Raw genomic sequence first — 20,133 nt, forward strand, 5'->3', positions numbered from 1 at the left:
GTAGTCTCAACGGTTAACCGTACAGTTAGACGGTGTCGAACTGTGGAACACTTTGATGTCTACATGTAAATACATACTCAGTAAAAGGCAGCTCCAAGCTAGTCTCCTCTTCAATACCGAACAGCAGCACCAAGTAATGGTATCTCGTCTGGCCCTGCTTGATGGGTGGGTCCAGCGACACCACGAAGAACATCTGCCGCGTGTCCTTGTGCGGCAGGAGGAACAGACGGAGCACGGTTGATATGGGGCTCTTGTAGTCTCAACGGTTTACCGTGCAGTTGGAAGGTGTGGAACACTTTGATGTCTACATGTAAATACATACTCAGTAAAAGGCAGCTCCAAGCTCATCTCCTCTTCAATGCCGAACAGCAGCACCAAGTAATGGTATCTGGTCTGGCCCTGCTTGATGGGTGGGTCCAGCGACACCACGAAGAACATCTGCCGCGTGTCCTTGTGCCGCAGGAGGAACAGACGGAGCACGGTCGACATGGGGATCTTGTAGTCTCAACGGTTTACCGTACAGTTGGAAGGTGTGGAACACTTTGATGACTACATGTAAATACATACTCAGTAAAAGGCAGCTCCAAGCTCGTCTCCTCTTCAATGCCGAACAGCAGCACCAAGTAATGGTATCTGGTCTGGCCCTGCTTGATGGGTGGGTCCAGCGACACCACGAAGAACATCTGCCGCGTGTCCTTGTGCGGCAGGAGGAACAGACGGAGCACGGTCGACATGGGGATCTTGTAGTCGAACGTTTTACCGTGCAGTTGGAAGAAGGTTTGGAACACTTTGATGTCGTAGCGACCTCTGTGGAGATAAATTGATTGTTTATAATTTATTGTAGTACTTATAGAATGAATCGAGTTATGATATGGTGCAGAAATGGCAAAAGGCAGCCAGGGTCTCAGTTTATACAGGATTTAAACATGATATTTCTTCCTGTGTCTTTCTAACAACCATTTTTGTTTAAAAACCGTTTAATACAGTTAGTACAGACTACAGACCTTTTAAAAATGCGACCCCTGTTGTATCCAATGAAAATTTCTATTAGAAATAGGTATTTAAGGATTATTTTAGTACTTATGGTAACATTTTATTATAGTATAGTTTGAAAGGTTTTAGATAAATATATTATACCATATGCACAGGTATTGAGCAACAATGCTCACGAGTTTGCAATCATACTTCTAAGAAATTCAGTTCATATGTATATTAGTAAATTACTATATCTTCTATTAAAGAACACATACAAATATGATTAAAAAACAACTCTAATTATGAGTTTTTTTTCTTCTGACAGAAGTAAAGACAAGCCCTTGCCAAGGCATCGGGCACGCGTATTTTTGTTCCAAGCAAGACACGTATAGGCAGAAGCGCGGTAATATAGGTACTTACGAGGCAGGTCATTCTATGTGGACTTGTATATAGAAGTACTCTTAAAATCTTTCCATACCTAGGTGTAAGACACTGTAGCTCCCTGAAGATGGCGATGGCATCACCGGAGACGGAAATGACGCTGGCCTTGTTCATGACCTGCTGGTGGAACGCTTCCACAGCGTCCATGTCGCCGGCTAACTCGTTTGTTGGGATGTGGAAACGTATCTCCATTAGGGATGCTGGGGTGTCGTCATTCTGAAGTAGGATTTAGTTATTAGTTAATTATTGAGCCAGAAATAGTTTAAATCTATAACCATGTTTATAAATTTTAATAATATATGACACTTTTCCAGTGGCGGATTTGCAGTCTTTGCCGCCCTAGGCCCCAGGACCTGTAGCCGCCCCCTTTCTCATCACCCATCATATTGAATACATTTTGAGTTATTTCTTGTTATTATCAGCGAATTTTTTGTCACAATTTGCCGCCCCCAAAAATCTTGCCGCCCTTGGCCCGGGCCTTAGGGCAAATCCGCCACTGCACTTTCCTTTATGCCATTACCACATAAGAAAAATATATCTTCTTGTACCACCAAAATATTTCATTTAGATTTTCATTAAAGTTAAATTGTTTTTAGTTCAAAATTCCAAATTATATCCAATCCAAATCGTAAATGAAAATGCTATCTTATTTATATTAACAGTGCCACCATGTTAGGGGATATGAAGAATTAAAAATATGTTTTCACAATTATAAAGCCCGCTCACACTCGTGCGCGTGGCTTAAAATGAAAGAGTGACTCCTTTTATGGCAGTTAAGTAAGCTTTTATACTTTTTAATGAATTACCTGATGAAACTCAAGTGTAACTTCATTCTTCCCTGTATTACACTGGGACACATAATGCAGCGGGATCTCAAAAGCGGTGTTGGACCCCACATTGAAGCCGAGCACCGCCCCGTTGAACTTGGCCGTGCCCCAGTTCCAGCCCTTGAGGGACAGCTCCTTCTCCAGCATGTCCTTGTTGTAGTTTGATTTGAAGAATTTGGCTACTTGTATACTATTCAATGAATTACCTGATGAAACTCAAGTGTAACTTCATTCTTCCCTGTATTACACTGGGACACATAATGCAGCGGGATCTCAAAAGCGGTGTTGGATCCCACATTGAAGCCGAGCGCCGCCCCGTTGAACTTGGCCGTGCCCCAGTTCCAGCCCTTGAGGGACAGCTCCTTCTCCAGCATGTCCTTGTTGTAGTTTGATTTGAAGAACTTGGCCACTTTTATACTATTTAATGAATTACCTGATGAAACTCAAGTGTAACTTCATTCTTCCCTGTAGTACACTGGGACCCATAATGCAGGGGGATCTCAAAAGCGGAGTTGGATCCCACATTGAAGCCGAGGACCCGCCCCGTTGAACTTGGCCGTGCCCCACTTCCAGCCCTTGAGGGACAGCTCCTTCTCCAGCATGTCCTTGTTGTAGTTTGATTTGAAGAACTTGGCTACTTTTATACTATTTAATGAATTACCTGATGAAACTCAAGTGTAACTTCATTCTTCCCTGTATTACACTGTGACACATAATGCAGTGGAATCTCAAAAGCGGTGTAGGATCCTACATTGAAGCCGAGCACCGCCCCGTTGAACTTGGCCGTGCCCCAGTTCCAGCCCTTGAGGGACAACTCCTTCTCCAGCATGTCCTTGTTGTAGTTTGATTTGAAGAACTTGGCTACTTTTATACTATTTAATGAATTACCTGATGAAACTCAAGTGTAACTTCATTCTTCCCTGTATTACACTCTGACACATAATGCAGTGGAATCTGAAAAGCGGTGTTGGATCCTACATTGAAGCCGAGCACCGCCCCGTTGAACTTGGCCGTGCCCCAGTTCCAGCCCTTGAGGGACAACTCCTTCTCCAGCATGTCCTTGTTGTAGTTTGATTTGAAGAACTTGGCTACTTTTATACTATTTAATGAATTACCTGATGAAACTCAAGTGTAACTTCATTCTTCCCTGTATTACACTGCGACACATAATGCAGTGGAATCTCAAAAGCGGTGTTGGATCCTACATTGAAGCCAAGCACCGCCCCGTTGAACTTGGCCGTGCCCCAGTTCCAGCCCTTGAGGGACAACTCCTTCTCCAGCATGTCCTTGTTGTAGTTTGATTTGAAGAACTTGGCCACTTTTTCTTGTTCCTGAATATGGAGGATTATTAGTATTACAAACATATTGCCAGTACCGTCTTTGACATAAGGGCACACGGGGCCCCCGTCTTCAGGGGGCCCCGAAGGACAGACAGTTACAGTATATTTAAATTGAAGATCATAGATCATAGAAAAATGTTAGTTTAATTCGCTTTCCAAAAGGGCCCCAGCATAGTTTAAGACTGCCCTGCCTATTGCGCACCTTAATAAATAAAGACAGAGATAAAAATATGAAAAGTAGAGGAAAATCTTCTTCTGGTAGAACGTCAATCACTCATTTTTGCCAGACTGGCATCTAGGTATAGACATTTTTTTTTTCTTTTTTTTTTTAGGGGCTATATAAGGCTCCAAAGCCTATGTATCACTGCGACCATTCCTGATCTATTGTGATCGCCACCTACTACAACTCTCGATCCAAACCTACAACTTCAAACAGCTGCAGGATCCTTTTGGTCTCGAGAGACTTTGCCTCCTCCGGGCGCAAAATGTGTCCGCCCAGGATTAGGTCACGAGTACGCATTAGGCAAGGGCACTCTGTGAGGATGTGCAAGGGCGTCTCCTCTGCCTCCATACAGAGTCTGCACCGCCCTATGTCACGTTTCCCCATAGTGTGCATGTGCTTATTTAGGCCGCAATGCCCAGTAAGCACCCTTACCAAGTTACGCAGTTGGTTCCTAGACAGCGCTAAGGCGTTCGAGGACGCCTTTTTGCTGAAGGCCTTGATAAGCGCTTTGGAATGGTTCAAACCTGTTGTTTCTCTCCAGAGTTGAATGGTTTTGTAGTGACAGTAGGTCTTTAGGGTGAGCCGCGTTAGGCTTTTGGGAATACCACAAAAAGGCTCAGGACTGTAGTTCTTCCCCTTAGCCCCTGCTCGCGCGAGTTCGTCGGCCTTCTCGTTTCCTACGATACCCGCATGCCCCGGGACCCAACGTAGAACAACCTTGTTCCTGGCTCCAAGGTTGTTCAATAGTTGCCTGCAGTTCTCAACCAGCCTCGATGTGGTTACATCAGAGGTTAGGGCTAAGAGTGCCGCCTGGCTATCCGAATGGATATAGATAGTGTGGTTGCCGTAGTTGCTTTGCAGATTGATTGACGCGCATTCTAGAATGGCGTATACCTCTGCCTGGAATATAGAGCAAAAACGTCCTAGGTTTAAGCTGATGCTTTTCCTAGGCGCTTCACCATATACTCCGCAGCCTACTTCAGATCCAGATTTGGAGCCATCAGTGTACCACCTCAGGCTTCCCTCTTTCCAGGGGCGTATTTTGAAATTTGGCGCCTCGGGCCAATACGTTTCGCCGCCCCGGAAGTCAAGGAAGAAAAACAAAATGCAATCCGCCAGGAGCGGCATGCCGCCCATGGGGGTTGGCATATGCCGCCCCTGGAGGTTGGCGCCCCGGGCCATGGCCCGGATGGCCCTAGGGTAAATACGCCCCTGCCTCTTTCCACTTGATTTGACTGTTTGACCAGTCCTCCCTTTTGGGGAGTTCCACTGAGTTAAGTTTGAGTGGACAAAATTTGGGTGACATAGTGTCGGATGGCATCCCAAGAACAGGAATATCGTATACTGATTCCTTAAACAGTCTCAGAGTTTGCGATAACCAATTGCCTCTCCTCGCGCCCGCTATTCTAAGCATACTAGATCTCGCCTCCAACTCTAGATACAAGTGAAGGGGCGGAAGATTTAGTATGGCCTCTAGGGCTGCCGTCGGGGAGGATGACATGGCCCCAGTGACGATGACACAGGCAGTTCTTTGCAGGCTGCCAAGCTTCGTCACTGTTACCTTCTGCGTCGTTTTCCTGTACCATGCTACAGAGGCGTAAGACACTATCGGCCTCACTATAGATGTGTACAGCCATAAGGCAATTTTGGATTTTAGACCCCATCTGTTGCCTGCTAAATGACACCATATTGCCAATGCTGATCTAGCCTTTTGTATAGTTCCGTCCAGACAGAGGTATAGACATAGAATACTTTTGCTATCAATATTATTGTATCTTATTCATTTCAAACAAAAGATAAACACCTAGAAATTGTAGATGTTTGTAACTGTATTTAAGAATGGTATTCCACCTATCCAATTTCTCTGTCCAATGTGTATTGCGTTTAACATTTTGCTTAATGAGAGAGTGAGACGCAATGACATTGGACAAAGAAATTGGACAGATGAAATACTACCCTAAGGTATGAGAAGCCAATTCAGAAAAAAATATTCTGCCAAGTAACCAGCCCTGTGGCTTTGTTACGATTAGTTGGATACGTACCCCTTCTCTGAAGCCTCCGTATCTGTGTAGTGTACCATTTTTCATGAAAATTCTAAGGCCCCAAGATCCTACGAATTTCTGGAAATTTACTAGTTCAATATCGTTAGACGATATTTGTTCCACTTTTCCGGTCTTGCTGTTCTTGAATATTATATTCTGATCGGTCATTTTTAAACGTCCTGGCACCTAAATAAGAAGACTTGATATAAGAAAAAACACAGCTGATAATTAGAGTAAGGAAAGATCTTGAACAAAGGTGTTTTATTACCATAGCTCCTTTGATCTCTGCTGATACATCATTATATTCTAAGAATTCCATTATAAACCTCTAACAAGGGACAAATTCACTTGAAACCACGCCGTTTGTTAGATAAACGTGCGCCAAACAAAATTTTAACAGGCGGCAATAGCACAGCACGAATGTCAGTGTCACAGTGTTGAGTGAGTGAATGAAATGAATGAATTCAATTGTCATTTTTTAATTGTAGTCTATGGTTTTAGTGTCGTGAATACCTTTGGTTTTCTTAAAAAAAACCGGAAATATCGTTATAAATTTATCGATATGTAGGGCAACTCTAAGCGCTCTGTCTCACTCGCTCTCCGCTCCTTTGCATTGCAGTTCGTTCGGAAACTTCGGAAAGTGCGTTTGCTGCTACTGCGTTTCGTTTTATGCGATTGTTTTGTATTGTTGTTCGGCTTCTTTTGAATCATCCAAATTTTGACAGACGTGTGTATAGTGCACAGACGGACGGTGCATAAGGAAGTGTGTGATGTGATACTGACTTCGAAATAACACGAAAAAAACAGTTTCTGATTTAAATATAGATATAAACCTAGTGGTAATATAATTTACGTAGTGTTTATAATAACGTAATAAGTGTAATTTGTGTCCAGGCATATGAATAGTTTATTACTCAGTCGTGTTTCCACGGCATTTTGAAAATACAATTGTGTTTTTGGATTTCCTGCCGCTAGTTCTTCGCATGTATCTGACCCATGGCGTCCCTTTCGTTGCCCCGAGTCCTTCAGCTTAAGAAGAACAGTTTGGACGCTGAGCGTGAACACTTTGAGAAGTTTCAGGTGAGCACCAAATACCTTGAAGTACCCGACATTATGTTAACCTTTAGTATGGAAACTAGTGTCTTTGTATCCTCAATGACGCAATTCTTAATACGGAGTTGGTTGATAGGAGACTTGTATGTTACTATGAACTCGGATTATATATTTTTTTAATTTAATATTAATGTCTATTTCTGTACCTACCTATTAATAATTCTTCAGAAGAATGCATTCAGAACCTGTTCAATTCAAGTACAAAATTTACGTTTTTATCTAAGAAGTACCAGTATAAGCCAACATATTTCTGGATAAGTTTTATTATATCTTAGAACTGAGGTATAGGTACCTACCTACTTATACAAACTAAAATACCTGTTTAAACTTCTATTCAGATATGTATATGCTGTCTTGCATTCTGCTGCACTTGAATGAGCATTTGATTAGGTCAATTATTAGTCATAATTTACATTACATTAAATTATATTCATACAGCGCTAAGAAGCGCTGGTGGCCTAGCGGTAAGAGGGTGCGACTTGCAATCTGGAGGTCGCAGGTTCAAACCTTGGCTCGTACCAATGAGTTTTTCGGAACTTATGTACGAAATATCATTTGATATTTACCAGTCACTTTTTGGTGAAGGAAAACATCGTGAGGAAACCGGACTAATCCCAATAAGGCCTAGTTTACCCTCCGGGTTGGAAGGTCAGATGGCAGTCGCTTTCGTAAAAACCAGTGCCTATGCCAATTCTTGGGATTTGTTGCCAAGGGGACCCCAGGCTTCCATGAGCCGTGGCAAAATGCCGGGATAACGCGAGGAAAAAGAAGACTGTGCTTATAAGAGCCTCTAAAAAAACTCTACACTTGTAAAATTGCTACCATTATCTTAATTATTATTAAGATATATAATTACCATTATCTCCATCACATTCCAATCTAATAGTTAATTAAGTCTCAAGATGTTCTGAGCTCCAAATGGCTGTTAATTAATGTGTAATCTAGTTAAGGATGTCAAGGCTGAAATTAAATAAACTGGACTGCAATTAATCATATTACTTGAAGTCTTTTGAATTTGTATTTAATTATATAAAATTTGAGATAAGGCTCCTCTCGCGCATGAGAGGAGGCCTGTGCCCAGCAGTGGGACGTGTATATAGGCTGAATTATTATTATTTGTTTGTCCTTTCCACATCTCGGGACCATGGGGTCCCGGATTTTTGGGAGGCGTGCGTGGGGCCGAAGCCAACAGCACAGAGGCCCTTTAAGAAAGTTTAATCTATAAGCAAGGGATATGATAATATGATACATCCGGTGATGGTCCCCGCCAGGTGCAAAGACTATTGCAGTGCAGCACTTTTGTGCTGCGATGGAAACTAAGGTCATAGGCTATTGATTTGAATGTTGGATGGACTGGACAGGCCTCTCGATCTTCGGCCATCTGCATCGTTGCCTGGAGCGAAGTCTGGGTAATATTTTGGACCACATACTGACCATCTACTGGGTGCACGCCCTCTACTCCTACTCCTACTAATTCTATAGAAGAGTGCAAATGCTGCAAGCATCCTGGGCACCTTTGCACCGGGAATGGCAGGGAGGGAAAAGAAGGAAGAAACCTGATGTGTCGCCGCAGCCTTCGGGTTCAGAAGTACAGTAGATCCTCGATTATCCAAACTACTTGTGACCGAGACTAGTTTGGATACTTAATCAAAAGTTCGGATAATCGAAATCTGGGATTTTTTGGACAAGATCAAGCAAAAACAACACTGTTTCACATAAGGACAGTAAGTAGTAGGTACAGTATATTAAAGTTAGGGTACAAATTAACTTTTCACTTCAGCAGCTCGAACAAGGGTACTTTGCTTCTTAAAAACAGTGAGCAAAATGCGATTTTGCTCACTGAGTGAGACAAAATGACATTCAAGTGACCTTAATACTCAAATGTCATTTCAACATGCGGGGTCTAATACCAGTTCGATATACTTGGGTTCTATTATCTCGGTCCCTCTAGGTATGTTCTCACTGCTTAGGGTGAAAAATTTTGTGTACTACACGAGATCAAAGTTATTTACATCTCGTGCGCTTTTGAATCCCTTACTACGCTTAAGATTCTAAATATATAAAATTATAGAATCTTTCGCTTGCACGGGACTCAAAATAAGCACTCGAAGAAATATCAAACTTTGATCTCTTGTTGTACAAATAACTATTAAAATATTAAAACACCTGAAAAAATTTGGGCAATTGAGCCATTGAGCAAAACATATCCCACGCCGCATCTATCTGTTTGTGTGTTTGTATGTTCGCGATAAACTTAAAAAGTACTAAACAGATTTTCATGCGGTTTTCACCTGTCAATAGAGTGATTCTCGAGGAAGGTTTATCTGTATAATTTGTTAAGCCATGCCAGGCGTGGCTCACTCCGCGATTTCGTCGCTTTGCTACAGGTAGCTAAAAGTACATCCGTTCCGCCCCAATTTTGGGGAAAGCCATAAGCCGCGCGTGGCGCTGTCGCCACCTAGCGGGCATATCTGTGCTGATCGTAACAGACACGTTTTGTTAGAGAGTGAGTCTTCTGTACCTAGTACTATTATTTATTCTGTGGCCGTGCGAAGCCGGAGCGGGTCACTAGTTGAGTTATAATTCCATGAAGGGTCAGTTAGTGTGGCTTTTAGTAAGTGTAGTGTGAAGTCAGTGGACTACACAAAGTGGAACTGTGTCTAGTTGCGTCATCACTCCGTCCGTGACAGCGGTGTATACAAACATACAAACATTGCATATCAATATCACTTACGTAGACATCCATTACATAGTCATCATGATCTAATACCAAAAGTCGACTTTATATGCCACACTGTATTGTCTTAAGGAGCCATTTGAGGGTAGATTTTGTTTACTTTTATTTAAGTACCTAAAGATGACCTAAAGATACAGAGTATAGTTACAATGTGCATACAAGATACCGCTCTAAGCATTTCCTGTTGCACTGGCACTAATGCCCGCGTGCTGAATGTAATTTGTAATTCTGGTGTCCCTTTTATAATCAACCGCTTGTAAGGTAGAGCCATCAGATATAACGGAGCAGCCAACAATGTATAAGGTGCAGGGATACCTGCGGGGAAATTTCAACTAATCGAAATATCTTCCACGTTTTACATGATTAACTTTGAACCTCAGTCAACAATAAATATAGGTACAGAGCATAACCTGCAATTACCTATAAAAAAACGATCAGTTGTAAATATTTCCTCTTTCGAAGTCGCATAAAAATGTTGCCAATAACATGCCTCATGTTAATACATGAGGTATCTATTCGTCATAAAAACGAGTTCATTGATGCCCTTTTCACCAAAATTGGCTCAGTTGTTTTGACGAGTCTTACAGTGCAGTAACAAATACGCACATACATACATACATACATAAACTGCTAAAATAATGACCTTCCTCATAGAGTCGGGTAAAAAGGCTTTCATAAAATTTTGTCTACAAAAAAAATTGCATAGTGTGAATATCCATCGCAAGTATTCAGAATGCGACAATTATATGGGGCATTATCTATGAAAAGGGACCTTATTGTCGATGGCGCTTACGCCGCACAACGTCGTGCGGCATTGTATTTATATTGGAGCATCGTTAATAATGGCGTAAGCGCCATCGACAATAAGGTCCCTTTTCATAGATAACGTCACATATGACCACCTTTGAGGTGACCTTTGCACCTACCTACTATTGCATTAGCGTTACTATACTATTGTCATGTGCTCGTGTCGTAACAACGAGTCAGTCAACCATCTCACGACCATTCACTTCCTAAGTGAAACTAGAAATTCTATATAATTATATTAAATTAGTAGGTTTCCGTTGCAGCTTTGCCCTCGAGTCTTGAGTAGGTACTTCATATCCCTCTACCGGGGGAGGAGGTTACCACCTACTCTGTATTTTTCGGGTTAGTAAAAATAGTTTAGATCCCCGGCTCGTTTCTGGGAACTTATTTATGTACAAATTATCATTGGTTAAAAATTTATCACTTGTTCTTCTGTGAAGAAACATTCTAGAGGAAATCTGATATACATATATCTGCGAAGAAATTCAAAGGCCTGTGGGAAATCTCCAATCTCCACTGGAGACTATAGCCCAAATTCTAAATTGTAATACGAGACTCGAGACAGCAGTGGAACGTATATTGGCTTGTTATGATGATAGTATCTAATTTATTAGATTTTCTTCAATTTGGTTCCAATAGAATGCACCAAAACAGAAGTCAGAACACTGCGTCAGATCACATTGTTTCAATCCGGCACTATTAATGTCGGGGAACGGGGGCGAATCAATTTATGATTCGTGTGGGTTTCCCGTTCAATGATTTACTATTCAACATTTTTTATGACTTGCGTAATATCCCGTTGTTCTGAGAAATCTTCCTAGTTATTTTTATATACGCAAGAGATATAGATAGTAATCTATAAGTGATATTTATGATATATATATATATATATATATATATATATATATATATATATATATGTATCAGATAACTATTTGTTAGCTTATTATATTTTGTTTGTTAGTTAGACCACTAATCTTCAGTGTAGGTATTTAAATGAATGAATGAATGAATATTTTTATTACGTGTAACATATGGACACATTTTTTTAGTTTATTACTTACGCTTTCAGTACCTAACGAACACAGAACACCGCCTCTAGAAACCTAATATTGGCCATTTTGTTCGAGGCGCAAATCACCAAACTGTGAGGTGCGGGAGGGGCGCTCACGGCATTGCGATTGGTCGTTTCAAACATGGCGCGCTGACACGTGCAAGCGTAGGGATGGGACATGTTCATTACAGGTAGTGGGTACTGCTACCAGTGATATCGAAATTTATTGTGGTAAAATTGTTACAAGTATTATACTTAGAGTAAACTTACTTAATAATTATATTGATTAATTTAATATTTCATTAAGTAATTTAACAATGTACCTGAAATTTTTACTTAACATGTTAGGGCATTTCTGTTTAAAGTACCCAGAACATGAATTTTAAAGTTTAGATTTTTTATATTATTTCCACTCAGAATCGCAATCTCTTTCGATACGAGAAAAAAGTGTCGCCAAAATCTCATACAATTATTTTCTTTTGTCCGTTTTATTAAGACATCAACATCATCAACATCAACATTTATTCAGCAAATAGGCCACAAGGGCACTTTTACACGTCATCATTGAATTTACATACAGGGTGAAATTTAATTCACTGGCCAAATTGAAACTCCCGAAAGAACTCGAAAAAATATTAAACACGTGTTTTTTCTTTTAATACCGCTCAGTACATTTTTTTCGAAATAACTCATCATCAAGTTGTCCTAAAAACCTCGTACGTTATGGTGAACCGACAACTACCCACTACACCCGCTTCTCTCTTATCAGTTAAGGTCATTGACACCCCGCCCCTCCCGCTGTTTGCAATCGCGTCACCAATTATGAACCCTATTGCAGCGAGATAAGACGCTTACCTAAGTACATAAGTTGCTAATTTTTCCTTCATACTTTAACGGGCTTAGAGCCATCAAAATGCAAAGGCAACCCATTTTTAATCTAAAATATTATTTCTGACTAATGATTATTAACAAAACGTCCGTGGCTTAAAAACAATGAGTAAAAACTAGGTCAGGAATCTTTGCATTCAGGCGTATTTAAAAAATTTAATCATCTTATGTACTTACATTTGATTAAAAGTCGACGCAATTAACGAAAGTCCCACGAGATGGTACTCTTGGATTCAATCCTTGTCTGCGAAGGCGTGGAACTGATTCCATTTCGTATAATCTTTGTGCACCACGTAAACACTCACCACTTAATAAATAACACCGTACCATTTCCTAATATTCCCGGTTCGAAAACATTTTTTTAAACCTTAGTACGCGCGCGATTATTATTTTAAGGTTGGCGAGTGACGAGTGACTAATCATTTATGCTAACCGTTATGTTTACCGCTAGCGCGGAATGGTTTAGACTACCCTCGAAATTGATAAACCTGCCTACCATCGCCAACACTAACTAGGTGGACCCTATTGCAACGATTATAAGGTTTAGTGAAGGTCAGATAAGGGTTTTGCTGATGTTGTTGTTAAAACCTACTATTAGGTTTGTTTACATTTGTGGTAATAGGGTGACCACGACTCGTGGAAAGTATTTAAAAATTGAAAAATGAAAATTAAAAAAAAATGTACTCTTTTTTTTCGCTAAATAGATTCCTTAAGTGTAACCTAGTGCCTGGAATGAATATGGCCAGTGATTTAAATTTCACCCTGTATAAGCAAAAATAATAACATCAACAATTTTATAAAATAAAACTAACAATTCAATCTAACGTATTACAATTACTAAGAGATGTATATGGTCTCTTAATGTCGAATTACATAAAAAATACAGATACAAAACACAAAAAAAAATCTATAATATTTAGAGGTGTAAATGTCTCTAGGTGTCAGAACTATAAGATTATATAGTTTACCAAGTTATCCTTAGAGATGTATAGGGTCTCCAAGAGTCAATATCCTGTATAATTAATACATTCATTAAGAGAAAAGAAACATACGAGGGCAGAATGAGGCGTCTCACTGTAATTAATTAATAAAAATAAAGTTACTAAGTATAATAGCTTGTGTTAGCTTAAACAGACCAGTCTCCACAAACAGGTCATTGAAGGTTGTATTGAAAACATATTCAAATGGACCAATAATATATGCCTATTACAAATCAACTCCGAGTTCTCTCGCGCTTCTTTGAAGTTCATCATCAGGTCCATCTCGTGACATGAGACCTAACTGCTCACCTAGAGGATTCTAAAAAAACCATACAACATATGTCTATCACAAACCAACACCGAGTTCCCTCGAACTTTCTTTGAAGTTCATCATCAGGTCCATCTCGTGACATGAGATCTAACTGCTCACCTAGAGGATTCTAAAAAACCCATACAACATATGTCTATCACAGACCAACACCGAGTTCCCTCGAACTTCTTTGAAGTTCATCATCAGGTCCATCTCGTGACATGAGACCTAACTGCTCACCTAGAGGATTCTAAAAAACCCATACAACATATGTCTATCACAAACCAACACCGAGTTCCCTCGCACTTCTTTGAAGTTCATCATCAGGTCCATCTCGTGACATGAGACCTAACTGCTTACCTAGAGGATTCTAAAAAACCCATACAACCTATGTCTATCACAAACCAACACCGAGTTCCCTCGCACTTCTTTGGAGTTCATCATCAGGTCCATCTCGTGACATGAGGCCTAACTGCTCACCTAGAGGATTCTAAATAACCCATACAACATATGTCTATCACAAACCAACACCGAGTTCCCTCGTAGGTACTTCTTTGAAGTTCATGATCAGGTCCACCTCGTGACATGCGGCCTAACTGCTCCGCTGGCCTAGAGGATTCTAAAAAAACTTACACAACATGTTACCTATATATTATGTCTAAAATGGTACAATACGGTATGACGAAGCACGAAGTTTCCGCAACTGAAAAACCATCATCGTCACATCACTAGTCGAAAGGGAAAGGGATAGCGCATTGCATTTTCAAGTTGACGAAAAGGGACGGACATACTTCGCCTCTGCTTCTGACCAGTATAAAATGAACCCCGCGGACAAGAAACGTTACTCAATTAAATAATGAATTTGACTTTCCTGTGGGATGTTTTTCCCTCTGTTTCGTATGTAGATGTCTTAGATGACTTGCCACACCATTTTACGCTGCAATATCCCATGATTTCCCAATGAATTCAATAGTTTACGATTTATTTTCTTAGACTCGTGCACACTGCTAACAGGTCGTAACCTTGGGCGCAACTGATCGGAGCGGCGCGCGAATAATCTTATATTTGACCTATACACCATACGGGCGGTGACCGCGAGTCGTCCTATAAGCTCGGTCTATAGGGGTTGGTCTGTGCTAACGAAAGAGTGATGGACCACCTACTAGGTACATTAAGTACTTTGTCAATTAATAAGATGCTTTGCAATTACTGTTTATGCCATTAACAATGGGTTGTTAGACTTTGTTAGTAAGCGATAGGTACCTGTTGCCGAAAATAACGAAAATAAATCTTCTTCTTCTCGTGTCGATGGTTTCAGACTGTTCGGGACCAGAATGTAGCGACATTTATCGCCCTGTCTGCCGCATCATAATAAATAATAAATACATTAGGTAATTTTAAAATGTATAAAGGACGGCAGTTTATTATCCCGTTGAACCGCAGTCGAGGCTGCCGGGGCCGGACATGCTGGCTGCAATTTACGAATTTAATCCGACCGCCACGCAAATGCGCGCCGACCCACTTAAATTATCCAGGCCGTATGTTTTCATTCTGAGGGCCTACCGCGAACCGCGTTCGACGTGTTGCCTCTGTGTCGCACTTGTAAACTTGAACGTAAGTGTGACAGGGAGGTAACACGTCGAACGTGGTTCGCGGTAGGCCCTGTGGTTGTTAGGGCGAGGGCCGAGGGCGGAAGAGTCGAGTGTTGAGGGCGAACCAGTGCGATTTTCGACTAAAATTAGGTATGAGCCAAATAGCGGCGGGATTATGCTGGCCCTTAAATACATAGATAAATTAATGTAATGAAGTTAATACGTCAATGAAAAGCTAATTGAATGAAATATTAAGTTCTAAAATGAAACCGGAGTCTTATTTGATTCGTCACTAAATCGAATCGAAAAGCAATAAATGACTTAAGAGCGCTCTTACAAGAAAAGTCGAAATAATGCAAAATTGATGATACTAGTCGACGAAATTCAGGACTTTGCGCTCATTATTAGAAACAATGAGTACTTGTTCCAGTAAAACCGTCTTCTTATCTTTATAAATATCGTTGTAAATATTAGAAAAAGGACTTATTAAATTAGTAATGATTTTTTTTCTGATGGTCGTTTCCGAAAAACCCCGTGAAGCACTGAATGGCGAGCTCTTATTTGGAAATGTTGAGAATTTTACTCTGCTAAACCTGGCTATTTTGTATTACTAATACCCTGTACTTTAGGCATATCAAACTATATTTTTCCTACATACCTTTGAGAAAGAGAAAATCAAAGTAAAACGAACTCGATTTTCTCTCCGAAACAAGTGTCAATTCCTACGAAAATCTACTTAATATCGAAGTCATTTTCATACTCAAGCAATCTGCAACGTTTGCTTATACTGTTGGTATACATTAGTGTTTATGAAATTCTACTATAATTTTTTGGCAATTTTTTGAAAACTACTCTATATTACCGATGACGCGCGCTGCGCCAGCTCAGTGCCGCGGCAGAGCTTGTAGAGGCAGGACGTGTGTCGGTCGGCTCCGCACATTTTCAACGGCGACGACGAGGTTTTTTATCATTGTGTGCGGCGGGCGCCGTGTAAAACGCTATACTGTGTGCGTGTAAACCGCAACGAGAGACTTTGATCCTAGCACTGTTTTTATAGTATTATAATTTATAATGGTACAGTTTAATAAACTACCGGACAGGATTAAAACTATTTGAAACGACCTGACATTCTATATGTATTTATTTGACTCAAGATAGTACTCAGGGTCTGATGATGGAGCCGGAAGGTGGTCACCGGTACCAATCAACCATGCAACTAAACCACTTCGTGTTTGGGCTCGTTTGATTCGGCTCAACAAGATCTTTGACTTAAGATAGTACTCAGGGTCTGATGATGGAGCCGGAAGGTGGTCACCAGTACCAATCAACAATGCAACTAAACCACTTCGTGTTTAGGCTCGTTTTATTCGTCTCAACAAGATCTTTGACTTAAGATAGTACTCAGGGTCCGATGATGGAGCCGGAAGGTAGTCACCGGTACCAATCAACCATGCAACTAAACCACTTCGTGTTTGGGCTCGTTTGATTCGTCTCAACAAGATCTTTGGCACAAGATAATACTCAGGGTCTGATGATGGAGCCGGCAGGTGGTCACCGGTACCAATCAACCATGCCACTAAACCACTTCGTGTTTAGGCTCGTTTTATTCGTTTCTATAAGATCTTTGACACAAGATAGTACTCAAGGTCTGATGTTGGAGCCGGAAGGTGGTCACCGGTACCAATCAACCATGCCACTAAACCACTTCGTGTTTAGGCTCGTTTTATTCGTTTCTATAAGATCTTTGACACAAGATAGTACTCAGGGTCTGATGTTGGAGCCGGAAGGTGGTCACCGGTACCAATCAACCATGCAACTAAGCCACTTCGTGTTTAGGCACGTTTTATTCATCTCAACAAGATCTTTGACACAAGGTAGTACTCAGGGTCTGATGATGGAGCCGGAAGGTGGTCACCAGTACCAATCAACAATGCAACTAAACCACTTCGTGTTTAGGCTCGTTTTATTCGTCTCAACAAGATCTTTGACTTAAGATAGTACTCAGGGTCCGATGATGGAGCCGGAAGGTAGTCACCGGTACCAATCAACCATGCAACTAAACCACTTCGTGTTTGGGCTCGTTTGATTCGTCTCAACAAGATCTTTGGCACAAGATAATACTCAGGGTCTGATGATGGAGCCGGCAGGTGGTCACCGGTACCAATCAACCATGCCACTAAACCACTTCGTGTTTAGGCTCGTTTTATTCGTTTCTATAAGATCTTTGACACAAGATAGTACTCAAGGTCTGATGTTGGAGCCGGAAGGTGGTCACCGGTACCAATCAACCATGCCACTAAACCACTTCGTGTTTAGGCTCGTTTTATTCGTTTCTATAAGATCTTTGACACAAGATAGTACTCAGGGTCTGATGTTGGAGCCGGAAGGTGGTCACCGGTACCAATCAACCATGCAACTAAACCACTTCGTGTTTAGGCTCGTTTGATTCGTCTCAACAAGACCTTGGACACAAGATAGTACTCAGGATCTGATGATGGAGCTGGAAGGTGGCCACGGGTACCAGTCTACCATGTAACTGAACCACTTCGTGTTTGGGCTCGTTTGATTTGTCGCAACAAGATCTTTGACACAAGGTAGTACTGAGGGTATGATGATGGATCCGGAAGGTGGTCACCGGTACCAATCAACCATGCAACTACACCACTTCGTGTTTGGCTTCGTTTGATTCGTCGCAACAAGATCTTTGACACAAGTTAGTACTCAGGGTCTGATGATGGAGCTGGACTGTGGCCACGGGTACCAGTCTACCATGTAACTGAACCACTTCGTGTTTGGGCTCGTTTGATTCGTCGCAATAAGATGTTTGACACAAGATACTACTCAGGGTATGATGATGGAGCTGATGATGATAGACAAGTACCCGTCGCCACCTTCGCGCTCCATCATCAGACCCTGAGTACTACCTTGTGTCAAAGATCTTGTTGAGATGAATAAAACGTGCCTAAACACGAAGTGGCTTAGTTGCATGGTTGATTGGTACCGGTGACCACCTTCCGGCTCCAACATCAGACCCTGAGTACTATCTTGAGTCAAAGATCTTGTTGAAACGAATAAAACGAGCCTAAACACGAAGTGGTTTAGTTGCATGGTTCATTGATACCGGTGACCACCTTCCAGCTCCATCATCAGACTCTGAGTATCACCTAGTGTCAAAGATCTTGTTGAGACGAATCAAACGATCCTAAACACGATGTGGTTTAGTTGCATGGTTGATTGGTAATGGTACCTTCCAGCTCCATCATCAGACCCTGAGTACTGTCTTGTGTCAAAGATCTTGTTGAGACGAATCAAACGAGCCCAAACACGAAGTTGTTTAGTTACATGATAGACTGGTACCCGTGGCCACCTTCCAGCTCCATCATCAGACCCTGTGTATCTTCAGTGTCAAAGATCTTGTTGAGACGAATCAAACGAGCCTAATCATGTTACTACATGGTTGATTGGTATCCGTGACCACCTTAATCATCATCAGATCCTCAGTACCAGTTCGTTTTTAAACCCTCGTTGATACAAACTTTACAACCTATAGGTACCAAATGCAATGACGAAACATGTAAATAAGCGAGTAGGTACCTATAATTTCTTTCGAGTAATATACCTTCATAAGTACGAGTATGGGGCTATTCATAAATTACGTCGTTTCAAATGGGAGGAGTGGGGGGGGGGGTCTGGACATCGGATGATGGTAACATGACGTAGGAGGAAACAGATTCATCCGAAGCTTGATTTTTGGATGATTTGAGGGGCGGGGGGGGTCAAAAATCGTCAAAAATAGATGACGTAATTTATGAACAGCCCCTATGTACATTTGCACTGCATTTAGTATTTTCGTACTTACCAAATAACAGTTTTAGAACTTTAAAAGTTAAGTACAGTTAGTGTTGTTATGGTTGATTTCAATATGCTTCGCGAAGGATCAAGAATGTTTAATCCATCATTGTAGTGCGAGTGTGGTAGAAGGGATCGGCATACTGAGCTCGCACGGCCTGCCGCAGCGCGTAAAATACCTAAACTCGCTCAACGCCGAAATGTAATAGCGCTCTTAAAAGCAATTTAGATATGCTTTGAGCCAATTGCCTTTACGAACATTATTTAAATCGATAAACCGAGAAAGTGTAACAAGTAAACATACACTTTCATATTTCACTTCATACACTTTCATATTTTTAATGCTTTTTAACTACGATATTCACAGTTGGTTAATAAAGTAACCATACTCTAATGACGTATTCTAATTGTAGAGTGACCATGCATATAAGTAGTAAATAAATACAAAACTTTAAGTTTAAACACAGTTTACTTTTGTATGCACTATGGGCACTGACTGCCTGAAATGACTGCTTGATGTGAACCGCAGCAGTTACTTAATGGTCAAAATCCCAACTGAGAGATGTACCTACTACCTAGTATAGGTTAATAGCAGAAGTACTAATAGGCGAGGTGTTCAAAAATTATACTTACACACGCTCTAAATCCCTTAACAATACAGTTATTAAATTTTAAACACCTCGCCCATTTAACAATTTCTGCTGTTGACTGTACTAGTACGAAATCCAATAGTATTTTTGGCTCTCGCTGTTGGTCTGGTATACCTCTTTCTTCGCGTCCATCTCGATTCTATTTTCACACCTTAACATGCATTTAAACAAGCGGATCTTATGTCTAAGATTATTAATAGAACCTGCCGAATATTGGAAATGATATTTGTCTCTTTTGTTATCGATAAATAGTCGATAATGGCGATTGTTGTGAAAACCTGACGCATCTGATAACTTATCGCTCG

The 20,133-nt window shown here is 41.0% G+C and overlaps 2 protein-coding genes across 4 annotated transcripts in view; one reads left to right on the forward strand and one right to left on the reverse strand.

Annotated features, from left to right (window-relative positions):
- The window catches only part of LOC134796463 (FACT complex subunit Ssrp1), a 41,798-nt gene extending 35,515 nt beyond the window's left edge, over positions 1-6,283 (reverse strand). Inside the window, exons 1-9 of the mRNA XM_063768656.1 lie at positions 6,117-6,283; positions 5,849-6,034; positions 3,359-3,574; positions 3,173-3,302; positions 2,946-3,131; positions 2,767-2,904; positions 2,450-2,676; positions 1,454-1,632; positions 568-807 (exon numbers count right to left, since the gene is read on the reverse strand). Coding sequence (XP_063624726.1) covers positions 568-807; positions 1,454-1,632; positions 2,450-2,676; positions 2,767-2,904; positions 2,946-3,131; positions 3,173-3,302; positions 3,359-3,574; positions 5,849-6,034; positions 6,117-6,167 — 1,553 coding nt within the window. The 5' untranslated portion in view covers positions 6,168-6,283. The remainder of the gene's footprint in view (positions 1-567; positions 808-1,453; positions 1,633-2,449; positions 2,677-2,766; positions 2,905-2,945; positions 3,132-3,172; positions 3,303-3,358; positions 3,575-5,848; positions 6,035-6,116) is intronic.
- A 291-nt stretch (positions 6,284-6,574) lies between these two features.
- LOC134796162 (huntingtin-interacting protein 1) overlaps positions 6,575-20,133 on the forward strand; it is a 57,265-nt gene continuing 43,706 nt past the window's right edge. For 2 of the 3 annotated variants that reach the window (XM_063768137.1, XM_063768138.1), the window contains exon 1: positions 6,581-6,928. In XM_063768137.1, the coding sequence (XP_063624207.1) occupies positions 6,845-6,928 (84 nt within the window). In that variant the 5' untranslated portion in view covers positions 6,581-6,844. Of the gene's footprint in view, positions 6,929-20,133 lie in introns of all 3 variants that reach the window. The other variant, XM_063768136.1, reaches the window with a different exon arrangement.

This window comes from Cydia splendana, chromosome 13, assembly GCF_910591565.1.
Source record: "Cydia splendana chromosome 13, ilCydSple1.2, whole genome shotgun sequence".
Taxonomy (NCBI): domain Eukaryota; kingdom Metazoa; phylum Arthropoda; class Insecta; order Lepidoptera; family Tortricidae; genus Cydia; species Cydia splendana.